The sequence below is a fragment of the Oenanthe melanoleuca genome, chromosome 5, assembly GCF_029582105.1.
Source record: "Oenanthe melanoleuca isolate GR-GAL-2019-014 chromosome 5, OMel1.0, whole genome shotgun sequence".
Classification (NCBI taxonomy): Eukaryota; Metazoa; Chordata; class Aves; order Passeriformes; family Muscicapidae; genus Oenanthe; species Oenanthe melanoleuca.
This window is the reverse complement of record NC_079339.1, coordinates 50324302-50337763: the sequence shown is the minus strand read 5'-3', so window position 1 is coordinate 50337763 and position 13462 is coordinate 50324302. Positions and strand designations below refer to the sequence as shown.

General features: G+C 37.2%; 1 protein-coding gene across 11 annotated transcripts in view; it reads right to left on the bottom strand.

Annotated features, from left to right (window-relative positions):
• The window catches only part of WDR20 (WD repeat domain 20), a 45185-nt gene that overhangs the window by 1277 nt on the left and 30446 nt on the right, over positions 1 to 13462 (bottom strand). The window contains exons 3-5 of one of the 11 annotated variants that reach the window (XR_008840567.1): positions 10589 to 11866; positions 5602 to 5732; positions 648 to 1368 (exon numbers count right to left, since the gene is read on the bottom strand). The exons of 2 other annotated variants lie outside the window; for them this stretch is intronic. Coding sequence is in view for 4 of the 9 variants with exons in the window: in XM_056492122.1 (XP_056348097.1) it covers positions 5643 to 5732; positions 10589 to 11866 (1368 nt within the window). In the remaining 5 variants the exon portion in view is untranslated. 8 more of the 11 variants (XR_008840568.1, XR_008840571.1, XM_056492122.1 and 5 more) reach the window with 8 other exon arrangements.

Sequence of the window (13462 nt, the reverse complement as noted above, 5' to 3'; positions counted from 1 at the left end):
TTCCAGTAGCAGTATGTTTGACACCTGACCTGATACAGGGAAACGCTCCATCTCTTATATGTGATTGAGTATTACAAGCTTTGAATAGAAAAATAGATTGTCTAACCAAATATTTGTTTTGGTAATTTTAAAACAGAATGAAATGCTGATGAGAGGTCAGTAAAGATTTCCTATTACAATTCAAGTTCACACTCAGGAAAACTTGGTACCAGCTCTTCTAACTACCCTGCCATTCAAATTGAGACTTATTTCACACACAGCCCCACAACTGCGCAGTGCCCCTCACTACACAGAAACTCCTGCTCTGGATTAAGGCAACTACCCCTTACAGATTGAATCTTTGGGTACCAATGGACAGACTCCATTTCAGATTTATGCATAGTAGCCCCTTTTAAATCATTCACATAAAAGTAACTTTATCAGGCTTATTTAGGAAAAGCTTACTGTCAAAATACAATTTAGCCTACTTGAAAGGTCACTAGTTAGTTTTACTGAGTGCCAGCAGGCCTAGGAGCATGCTGGCAGCTGGAAGCACACTGGCAGCTGGAAGCACACCAGCAAGTATCCCCATGCAACTCCTCACCTCATAGGTATGATAAATGCACTTTCAGTAGCTTCTCTAAGCAGCTCCCAGCTTATGTTCTTACCTCAAAATTAAGATCCTGGGACTCAGATCCATCAAACTAGACAAGATCAGGCACCAGTTAGCATACAGACAGAAGACAGAATTATGTCACTTCTTCAGAATCTACAGGAGCTCTTTCACATTTGGATCCAAGAACTGAGAGGTCATGATGATGGAAGTAAACCCTGACCTCAGAAGAGATGGAAAGAGGGGAAAGAGGGCAGGATTGACTGGATTCAAGTCATCAGATTTCTATTAAAACCAAATCTCTTCTTTTTCAGAAGCCATCTGATCATTTCAGACACGTCATGAACCTGGATAGTTTACAGGACTTACGGCAGACTGTGTGTGCATTTGCATATGGTCCATATGACATTTATATATAATAAATAACAAGGCACTTCACTTGGTGCCTTCCATAGACCTCACCTGAAGGAACCTGAACACCTTTATTTGTATTTGTTTATGCAGAGATTATCTGATTCCTGCATATTTCATGAGAACAAAAGTTTCCTAGTTATTATGGACTAGATGGTGAAAGAAGGCAGAACATTTTTAGAGCAAACAAGCCACTGAAGCACTTCTGTAATTTTTACCAGGGAAGTTTTGTTGGAAAGTGACAAGGTGAATCAGAATTCACTAGTTCATTACTGAAGCATTCTTCACAATTCTATTAAATCCAGCAGCAACTGGAAGGTCTTTCTTGTCAGAAGATTACATCCACTAAGAAACTTTGAAGTACCCTGGAAAAAGAGGTCCAAAGGTATTATTTTCAGTCTTAATCAGCAATCCAAACTGTTCATATGCAAATATGTGCTTTATAAGCACACAGGAAGCCCTAGTGATGGCATAATGTCAAGTCTTTTTCAACAGGCTTATTATAATCACCCTATACAGGAGAAATAAGCCCTGTGCTAGTATTGGATTTACATTGTAACAACCAATTGTTGGGAAACAAAATGAAGAGTTACCTTCCTAAGATTCCTCCAGAAACTGGCTGCACATACTGAAATTCAGTGGGTGCCTTATTCCCTGTGAACTATGGCCACTCTGGAATGCAAGTTCCAAGAATAGGAACAAGGAGTCAGTCCTGGTTACATCTCATAGGCAGTGAATGCTCCCTGCTTTGGAGAGGAGCAGCTCAGTGTAGATGGCTTTTAGCGAGTACTAGGAATTCCTTGTATTTCAGTCCTTGCTCTGAATTAATTCTGCAACTCTGGGCAGACAAGCCAGAGGAACACCAAAGTGGAAAAAACCTCAAGACCAATTTCCCTGTGCTCCCGCAGATGGAATAAATTTATGCAAGTACTGCTTTAAAACTTGGACTAGGCTATGATGCCATTCAGAAATTCACGCCTAGGGGAGAGACCAGAAAGTTTGTGAGTTCTTCCAAGTACTTGATTTCAGAAGATATCTCAGATGTTCATACAAGAAAAGCAAGAATATGAATTTGTTTTTTAGGCATACAAGTTTCACCAAAGTGGTGAGTTCTCAATAAATTCTACAGAATTTTGCCATTGTATCAGAGCCTTCCAAGCAAGGCTATTCACAAGATTGTGACCGGTGTAACACAAGAGACATAGGAAAACAACCTAAGAAAAGCAACTGAGGGCTCAAATAAAGTTACTGCTTTGATACAGAAGTTCACAATAAGTCTCATCTGTGATTCAAAGGGTGTGGGATTGGAACAGTTGTAGTTATATTTTCTGGAAGAATACAATGGTTATGGTAATGAAAAAATATAAAAAGCTCCTGCCTGTAAAGAAGAAAGCCATTAGAGTATAGTGCTTTCTGTGATGGAACCACCCAGTCTGGTCAATCAGGTGGGAAAAGATGGAACAAAAGCTGCAGCCATTTATTAGAGCAACAGCCAAGTCAGCTCGTTTAACAGCTGTGACAGGAAACATGCGAGAGCAGAGCCACAACAGCTGCAGTTCTGCTGCGTGGTGCAGCAGCTTCAGCCTTAAGGACAAACAGATCCCACTGAGCAAGCAGCAGGAACAAATTAAGACACTCCTCAAAGTTTTGTAAATAAATGTAGTGTTTTATTAGCAGTAGTATTTGTCAGCATATGAGTGTAGCAGGCGTGGGAAATGGAAGAGTTATGAGACCAAGACAGGAATTTAGTAAAACAATATTCGTCCCAACCTCGGAGAGGTAGCTGCTGTCCCATCTGCCATCTGACTGGGACACTCCACAGCTGAGCTGTGAGGACTGAACACAGGCTCCTTCAGCACTAGCTGCTAGGGCTATCCTGTTTATCCATGCATTCTCTGACTCCTGAAACACACAGGACTTTGCACATGTGGTAGAAAATACGCTGGCACGGGTAGGAATGAAAAGCCATAACAAATGCAAGCAGGAAGGCCATCTGCACCCAAGGTTTGTGGCACTCATTGCTGGGGTCCATTCACTGCAGCAGCATCAACACAAACCCTCCTTCTCGTTTTATGGGATTGCGAGGAGAGGGGTGGGTATATTTTTAAAAATTCCACATGCAATCCAGACAAAAGTCTGGGGCTTTTTTCCAAAGACAGGAAAAATAAGGTTTCACAACAGAAACTAATTCTATGAATGATCAGCATGTAACAGCTGTATCAAAAAAAAAAAAAAAAAAAAAAAAAAATCAGGAAGATAATGCAATACCAAGTAAGCAAAAAGTCAACAGTAGCCACTGAGTTAATATTTTCTTAATTTAAATTAGAAGAGGTTTAATTGGAGCCAAAGGTGCAATCATACATAGGTTCACTAATCTAGATAATAAATGGCAAGTGTAGACATGCAAGCAGGATACAGAAAGTGCATGTCTCCTTCAGGGAAACAGTTCCTCTGGCACTCAGAACACACTGGATGTCAAACTCTGCTCATCTTTCTACCTTCTGGTAGAAAAAATAAAGGAAAGAGTCCAACATAACAAACAATCCAATGTAAAAAAAGAAATCTCATAGTACACTTCACTAATGCAATTAAACTAATTAAATTATGGCTGAATTAACAAATGCCCATACAAGAATGATACTGGTTTGTTAAACCATTTCTACTATTGCCAGTATATAAAATAATGGGAAATTATTAGAAAAATATTCCAGGAATAGTTTATTCTTGTCCAGGACTATGATATTCCTGGAGTAATTATGGTTACTACGTAACTAGGGTTACAAAGTAATCTGGACTGACAGCTTTGCTTGAGAAAAGAGCCCATGGTCCATTACAGTGTTTGAGCAATAATATGCCAAAATCAAATGAGATTTCTCACATTTGTTTAAAATTCTGTAGTTATATTAGCTGAATTGGTTTTAAGATTTACATGAAAAAAATCTTCAAGTTCCCTATCCAAAGGAATAAGTGTTTAACAGGTAAAGTTTCTGAACTGCATATAATCACTAAATCAGATATTAATGTCTAATGGAATTAATTAACTGAAAATGCTCAGGAACGCACATGCTGTTCATTCACCTAACATGCTACAGAGAAGTATTTTGTACGGGATTTAGGGGAATAGAGCAAAGCTGATACCTGTCTTTACACAGTTTGTGTGTTCATTAAAATGGACTTTTAAATTTGTATCCCATTTGCTTTTTTTTTCTCTGTTCTGGTAAGATTACACAAAAATATAAATACATAAACCATTTGACACCTAACCTTATAAAAGACTGTATCACCTTTAGGGTTTCACTTGCAACTTCTCCTCTCTGTATATAAAGGAGTTTTTCTCTTAACAAAGGTCACTGTCAACAAAAAAAAAAAAAAACAAACAAATTCAAGGCTGGTAGAAAACCATCAATAACTAAAAATCTGTTCAGTGGCACTAGGTGAATGGAAGATATGCAGGTCCAAGAGGAAAAAAAAATAAGATGCAACTACTTGGGTGCTTGAAAATGCAGAGGAGGCTTTTGCCAGCAGAAACCTGTCCTAGCTCAAAAAAATAGGACCTTAAGCTTCATTCAAGTAGTAAGGGCTCACATGCTTAGAAACTATAGTTTCACTACTTTTCTCAAACTATGAAAGTCAGTAAGGTATAAAGTTTTCAGTTTAGAAAATAATGAAATTGAGATAAACCAGTGAAAACCTCAGGGAAAAGTATATGACTTAAGGCAACCCCATGTGAGTTAACTGTCAAGTGACTGTGGTCTTAGCAAAAGAAAGGAGCTAAATGAATTTGATAAGATTGAGCAGCACCTACCTAAAATCCAGCTTCAAAACCCAGAAAATAAAATGATCTTACAAAGTTATTTCCTTGAGAAGTTTGTGCAATATTAAAGGCAAGTAAAATGACACTTTTATGTTTCAAGATATATTTTGCCAAATACCTTCTCTGACTACAAAACCTGTGGAAGTTGGGTTTTGTTTCAGGCTCACACTGAATACTGAGAAACTGGTTTGACCAACCAGTTCTTGCATCATTTGATATAACTGGATGTTCAGAAGCATTGAAATAGATTTTGTTACTTCACAAGCCCCTATTCTTAAATATGCATCTGTGTTCTATGTATAGATCATTACTATGGTCAACCAATATCTTTGAAGTACCACAAAGTTCTCAAGTTTACATAAGATTATTGCCTCAGCTTTAGTCTACAGAGTATTTTTGCATAAGAGACAAACAAGAGTCCTCTCTGTCAGACTGGACCCAAAGTAACTCACTTTTACACTGAAATTACTCAAAAATGCCTCTGAAAGACTTTAGTAAACAGCATTTGTTTGGCTCTTTCTATGTTAACATGGCATCACTGCAAAGGTGAGACAATTCCTAACCCTCAAATGGAAGAGCAACATCTGAAGTCTTCACCTAAATTTGCTCCAAGAAATTTTGCAGCTAAAGTTTTAGACTAGTTTATTTCAGATGAGTTTCTTTCTAGATTATTTTTTCTAGACAGAAAATGCTTGAATCACCTATATGAGCCATATCCTTGGGGCTGTAAATTCAGCAATCATTAGGTAAACACCAAGATCTAAAGCTGGAATAAAGAACATACCCTGCACCAGAGTCCACAGAGGAAAGAGCTCCTGTAGAGTCCTAGAAGGAATGACGACACTCTGCCCCAGCTCCTACCGGACAGGTGTGCAGAGAGCATCTAGACTCAGCCATGTCTGTGTTCTCCTGAATCTGAGTTTAAACAAGTTTGAAAAGTGGTTTGGTAAGTATTCTGTTTAATGTTACTCTAATCCTAAAAAAATAGCTACCACAAATCTTGACCTTATCAGCAAGATTTAAACATCAAAACATCTGCATAATCTGGAGACATATTGAAACATTTTCTCAGAGCAGATGTGATCAACTTCTTACTTTAAAGCATGGCAAGTTAACAGTTTCATTGTGGCCATTTGTTCAGCACAGTGTGAGAGCACCTAAACACTGCAAGATAAATTAAAACTCAAATGTGGAAAGGACTATTGAAAGTTATCTACATTTACAGTTCAATCACACATTTTTATTTAACATCAGTATACAGAGGACAACCCCAGCAAGTTATTTTGTAATGTCAAGTATTTAGTAAAGTTCTTCAGCTGTAACAGTGACAATAGAACAGCTAAAAATAAGCAGTATGAAACAAACATGATCTTCTTAAAATTATAAATATACCAACAATACTTCTTAAAGCTTAATTATTGCAACAGTTAAATTAACAATAGTTCATGTTAGAAAGGCTCTATGAAATTTATTCAAGTTGTCAAGAAATTAGATGGAAGTGTAAAAAGGAAATACATATGAATTTTACTTTTGATTTTCACTAAAGGTAGTCAATACAATTTTGTACAGTATCACCTAACATGTCAATCTTTAACAAACTCCAGTATACAGAATCATAAAATGCAGAAAAAATAGTTTAATCTTTACATGTAAATTGACAGTAAATTAACTGACACAAATTTTATTATTGTAACATAAGCAGGCCAGCATTTTAAATATTAATTTAGTAGTTTTATGTTGTTAAAGGGGCAGACATATACAGTCATTCCAAGTACATACTCAAATTTTAAGAGGTGATAATTCAGAACATGGGTTTTCTAGAAAGTGTTTAGTAAAAGTCATGTTATTTCCTAATCCAGACATCCTCATCATAAAGCCTTTACAGGTTATGATCTCTCCTGGCTTTACTGGAGCCACTTGTCACACCTCCTCACACACACACACACACATACCTTGCTATAAATATCACACCAGTGTACTCTAGGTTTAATTCACCCTGATAATGCGGGTATGCCATGTGCAACTTTGCTATTGTGCACATTACAGAAAGCTTCAAATTTTAGCATGGTAACCTGAAGTTGTATAGCTGTGTTTCATTTAACTATAATCATCCCTGAAGTTTATACAGATACCGTATCACGTTGAAAGAAATCTATTTGATAGTACTTAAATACCAGCAATTGAACTTCAATTGTAATGATGAAATGCTCCTTTCCACTGAGGAAGAATTAGTATGTATAGCTGCTTGTCTCACTCAAATATAGTACATGAATGTTTAAGTACTTTCACTAAAACAGAAGTCATACTAAAACATGATACTGTACTACAATTGTAGTTAACTAGAAAATTCAAGGATGTTATAATTTAAGTCTAAGTTTTCCTGTACAATAAGTCAAATAAATAAATTCCATGTGCATTTGTTTTACAAAGTGGTAGGATGTTTCTCTTGCTAGGTTATACACTGCCATTTCACCTGGGGGTACTTCTGGCCAATCTTACCTTGAGCTTTCTGACATAGGGAACTCACTGGCAACTTTCATTCACATAAAATGGAGTTGCTGTACAGACAGTGAACAGTCGGTTCTAAAGTCCAACACAGAAATTATGTAAGTAGTTACACTGACCACTGAGTTCAGATAAAGCTTATTTTGGATATCCAAGTACCACTTCGGGGTTTCATGGGTTGGTTTTATTGAGGTTTTTTAATTGTTTCTGCAGATCCTGTAATTAAATTTGATGTAGCTATAAAGATAGCACAATAAAGTTTACTTTTGTTCCTTCCAAATTGTTTCTACATTTTCAAATTAATCCAGCAGTTCTGTAATTCCATTTAGGTTTCCCATCAAGGCCTGGGAAAGACAGGGGAGAGAGATGACAGCTAATTGTCATCAAGCTGTGAAGAAAAGCTCATAGTCTTGTTAAGGCAACCTATTTTTCTGACCGCCCTGAACCTCCTTTCACAGAAACCAGCTTAAAAAAAAAATTGAAACTAATGAACCCTGAGCCTCATCCAAGTTGTTTCTAATTGAATTTTGCCATTCACTTCACTTCATTGACTGGGAGTTGGCAAAGCAGTTCTGAAAGTGCAATGCAAGAATGGTACACCCCGTGAGGAAGCTCAAGGTATGATTTTGTACACACTGAAACAGTAATTTGTAAAGTTTATAAGCAAATTGTCAGGACATTGTCAGCACTGTCAACTATCACAGGGATCATGGCTGAAGAGACACTTCTGGATTTATTTTCCACTCAGGGCAGCACAAGCCCAACCAGAAAAATAAACAGAACTTGTCATACACTGTCCAATTATCCAAACAGCACATATTTTGATGGCTGTTGGAAATGAGAGGGAAAGGTAGCACTGGCACAATGGAAATTACGTTAGACACTGCACTACCTCCTTTGCTTTTCCATCCAATTCTTTCTTTAGGCTGGCAGTGGCATCAATTTAATGAAGGCCTTTTGAAGCAATGATGGAAGCAGCAGCAAGATTCAGAGGCTTTCACTCTATAGAGATGGCAGATAAAAAGGTGAAGGAGCTTTAAGATCACTTGGGGAGCCATATATCAAAGGAAGACTAGAAATAGCAACTTTAAACCCCAGAGTAATGGGACATCCTCGGATAAAACAGCTGGTGAAACAGAAATGATGGTATATAACCCAGTAAGAAAGACATCACCATGAGTGTTTTATACTTTGACAATTCTCATTAAATAAAATTAAGTGCTTTCCTATAAACAAAAAGGATGCTCATAACGTCCTTCTGGCATAAGTATTTTCCTAACAAAGCCCTGTAAACATGCCACCAAAATTTAGATTTTACCAGCAGAGTGAGCTCACTAGAAATGCAAGTGAAATCAGAAAAACAAATTAATTTGAAAATTTCTAAGTAAATACATCCTAAAGAATATGGCATTTACATCAGTGTGCAATATATTAATTTTGAAAGTGATAACTTCAGCATGAAAATTACTTACCTGTAGTTTAAGTTTTCCATATTGGCCAATACATAAATCCTGATTTTTGGTACTGCATACTTTATCTCTGAAATATTTGAAATGTCATATTCCAAATCAAAGTCAATACACAAAAATATTTAAGTAATACTCAGTCTAACAAAACCCACCTCAGCCACTGAAAATAAATGTGACAGTGTAGTGTTTAATAGTATGCAACGGAGTTTTAGAACAAAATGTAGCTCACAATAGCAATCTGAGGCACTGCTGTAATTAATAAGATGTGAAGTGCACTGAGTCACAAAAGTATAATTGCTTTAATACTTTCATTTTGAGCAAATGTTTTAAATAATTTAGCATTCTAAGGGAGTGCTTTTTTTTTTTTTAATTAATGCTGGATTTGTAGCTCTCAGGCAAAAAAATACATTTAGGTAACCCCCTATTCCCTTCTCCTATAAAGGGGTTTTCAATTTTAAGTTTTAGATTCAACCTTTAAATATGCACTAAGATGCAGAACAGACACAATTTTTATGCATACCTATGCTGTGACAGATTTGGTAAGATCTCAAAAAAGCCTACATTATACAAACAATTTTAAGAAAAATTATTGAGTTTTACTTGCAAGTTTATAGCAATGAAGATGTGGTATCTAAATATATACAGTACCTCTACTTCAAAAGTCAGATTTATGAACCAAATGGTTAAAATCTAACAAACAAGAGATTTTCATTTAAGTTGCTCAACATGGCATTATTCAGGTATTAGCAGATCATTTCTTTTACTTCAGATGATATCTACATCCCCTTTCAGAAATTTTCACAAAAATAATGGTCCTTTTTCTCAGATCAACTCTGGAAATGTTTTCATAGCCGTATTTCTTTGAACTGTTGCTGGCAGGCAGAGCTATTGTAGCACAAAGTACTTTTTAATGTAAGAATCACCACATTTAGCTTCTGTCAAAATTTAGCTATCTATACATTGGCCAGAAGAAAAATAAAATAATATAGGTGTTCAAGTGCATCAACAGCAAGAGTGAAAAGTAGTAATAGACTAATGTAGGTTCAGCTGATGGAACAGATGCCATCATAAACACGAGCTTGTAGTGGTTGAACTGCCTGACAAACCTGACAGGAACAGAACACTGAAACTACTGAGAGAAAGCTTGCAGGATTTTCCCTAACTTAAATACATAAATCAAAACCTGGCTAAAATTAGAGTTCCTTGATAATACTGATTCACAATTCAAGAGCATAAACTACAGTCAGTACAGGGCTCACGAATCTGTGCATAAAATGGCTGATGTTGTAATAAGAAGTGGTTTCACATTAATGGCAAGCCACCACAGAAAAGTATGGATGAATAAAACACTTTGGTTTTCATTTTTTCAGAGGCTCACAATTCTCATTAGACTTAGAAGCAGCAGCTTTTCATAAGCTACTCTCATTGGGAGTGCTTATTTTGTAGAAAACATTAGAAGGATTATGATTATTTTAGTGTTTGACAAGTTTTACTTCAATTTTTACATAAATAGCTTTCACCATATTGTGGTTATGCTTAAGTATAAGAACACTGATCAATAGTTTAGATGCACAGTATTTATTTCTTCTGCTGGAAGGCAACTATATTTAATAATTGTATCCAAGACACTTCAAATCATTCAGAAATATGGCATGCAGTATCCAAAAGTATGGCTCTGAGGATATTTTTTTTACATTAAGCATAAAGAAATTTTATATTCAACATTCATTATATTTCAAGAAAACTATCTATTCAGAGTTCTAGTTCTTTGATGCAGCATTAAGGATTAAAACTTACCACTTTACCAGGCCTTGCCCATGTGCAAATAAATCCCTCCTGACAAGCAGTGACTATACAGTCTTCAAGAAAAATTAACACAGTCAGTCTTTCATGTGCTATCTTTTTACAGATAAGAGGCTCTAACAAGGGAACATCTTCCATTCGGGGACAGAGAGGTGTTCCCAAAGTTTTAGCTGGGTCCGTTTTGGTTTTAGTAACTAGGTTCAGTTTGTCACTGCTCTTGCTAGATATATGTCCCATGCTATGGTTTCTCTTGTGATCTTTTTCATGGTGTCTTTCCTTCCGATCGTGTAGCGATAAGGTTGCAAATTTACTAACGCCAGAAGCAATGGCACCATCCATGACACTGCTTTTACTGCCAGCATTTGAGACTGCAGAGTGTGGAAGGCTGTTTGACCGTGGAAGAGGAGGGGGTACAGAGTTTCCAGGTGTTGTGATACTGTTTCCATTACTTCCTGGGTTAGTTCCACCACTTCCCGCAGGTGGACTTGTGGCATTCATGACATTTGTGTGTGTCCTTGCTCTTGAGAGAGGTTGGTGGGGGAAGAGGATATCTTCTGTAAGATCCCACAAACAGAGCTGTGTGTCCTGGCCTACTGAACCAAATCTATACGTAACACTTACTGGACGACTGTCTGTAGAGTTCCTTTTGGATAGTCTAGATTGCGTGCTATTTGCTCGATCTCTGCCAAAATGAAGGTCTTGGAAATCCTCATCACTTCCGCTAAATTCCATCGGGTCACTCTCTTCTACACTAGTGGTATACGGATCAAACGCAACGACACTGACCCACGATTTATGTCCATGGCCTCTGGCTATAACTCGACAGTCCACGAAAGACCAAACTGTCACCAAGTCATCCTCTCCGCCTGTCACTATGTATTTCCCATCGGGGCTCCAACACACACACAGCAGTCCTCCAAAGTAGCTTTTCATTGTACCATGCAGTTCCACTGAATCAAAGTTAAACACGCGAAGAAAACCATCCTGGCTCACACACGCCAAGAACTTCCCATCAGGGGAAAAGGCAAATTCATTCAGGGCACCCTCACCTACTGTCCATTTAAGCAGAGGGTTTCTTGTGGATTTACTCTTGCAAGTATGCACTGCAAAACTCTCTCCTTGTTTAAGTAGCTGGTAGTGCGGGGCTGTGGTACCACAAGTGTGCTCCACGTTATACAAGTACATATTGCCACTGGAATGAGCTACTAGGAAAAGGCTTTCCGAACCTGGTACCCATTTTACACAGGTTACTCTGGTCTTGTCTATTAGTCTCTGTGAAAAACAAAGAAGATACACATCAGAAACTCTGAAAATTAATGTCTTCATGATTAACTGTAAATCTGAGCTTTCTGGGAAGCAATACTTCAATATAGTGAATTAACTTTCTAGACAGGAATCATGTTACCATATTTGCAAAAACTTATCAGGCAGTAAAGAGGAAATTATTTTCAGACAAAGTGCTTTAAAAGCTTATAATTATGGTCCAGTCACATTCCACAAAGACCATACTTCAGTTGAGCCAATCTGTTATGAATGTAAAGGCAGTGCTCTTTGGGTTATTTTTCCCTGGGTAGGCTGACGAACATGAGAAGTAAACAAGAAAACACTAAATAAGCTAAATTGAAAAAAGGCAGTTACTCATCTGTATTATACAGCAAACAGGTTACAAATCAACAACAGTAAATTTAGGCTCTAATTTTATCTGAAATCACAAATAAAATCCAAGCTCTGAAATAAAACTCTACCAGCTTTTATTGATTCAGGGAGCAAAGGCTGCATACACATTGACCCTGTTATCATGTAGCTGGAAAGTCAATAAATGCACGTGGCTGGGTGAATTCACAGGGCACCACAAACTTTTTACTTTGGAATCCCCAACCTCCAATTATTTTTCTTTCAATAGCCAAGGACCTGTCAATACTCTGCTAGCATTTGATTAAGCACTTTCCTTTAAAACAAAACATTTTAATAGAGTTCATCATTGCAAAAGAATGCAGAATAAATAAACATCCCTGGTCATTATGTCTTCAATGCTCTAAGGACTGAGAGTTAAAGTTTGACTCCTTTGATTCCTGTAGTTCTGGTAGACTTCCACAACTTACCATGTTGTCCATGGCACACTCAGCTGCAACATGCAGACAAGTAATTCTTTACAAGCACATTCAATGTTTGTATTTAGCATATTGATTGTAAGCAGAAAGAAAAGCTGAGCTACACAAAAGGCAAGAGTGCAAATATAAAGAGCCTAAGGAATACCAGAACAAGTTATAAAAGCCCTAAAAATAAAGAAGAAAAAATAATCCCCCCAAAACCTTGCAATGCAGTTTATCATACACAAAACCTTTAAACTAATGGATAATACATCAACTGTTATCTGCTGTGGAACTGTCACTGGAAAGCAGCACCTGGCCATTTAAGATTACAATTCTGCTGCTGTCAACCTCACTGTAAAACCAGAAAAGTCTCTCGCCTGTAACTTCTCATTGGTTAAAACAGCCATGATGTATTTGAGAGCTGAGAGATGTAACTAAATATGGCGAAGTTCTTCAAATGGAGTAGCTTTAAAATCATACAGTCTATGATTCTGTTGTGATATTTTAACTAATTGTCATGTATTCACTGATACATATCATGCATGTCTCAATAATGACGGTATCAGAAACCTGAGAGATGAAGTTACCTGGCACACACCAGGACAAGATGGGCAGGGAACACCAGTCCAGCTGGGTTCCTGTAGGCACCAGTCTTCTCATTGCCACTATGGCAACAAAAGCAAAATTTCTTGCTCTCTACTAAAGCAGCTCAATCTGACAAACAACCTCTACTTGTAAGAGCACCTGCTCAACCTTTATTCTAGAAATGGCACTT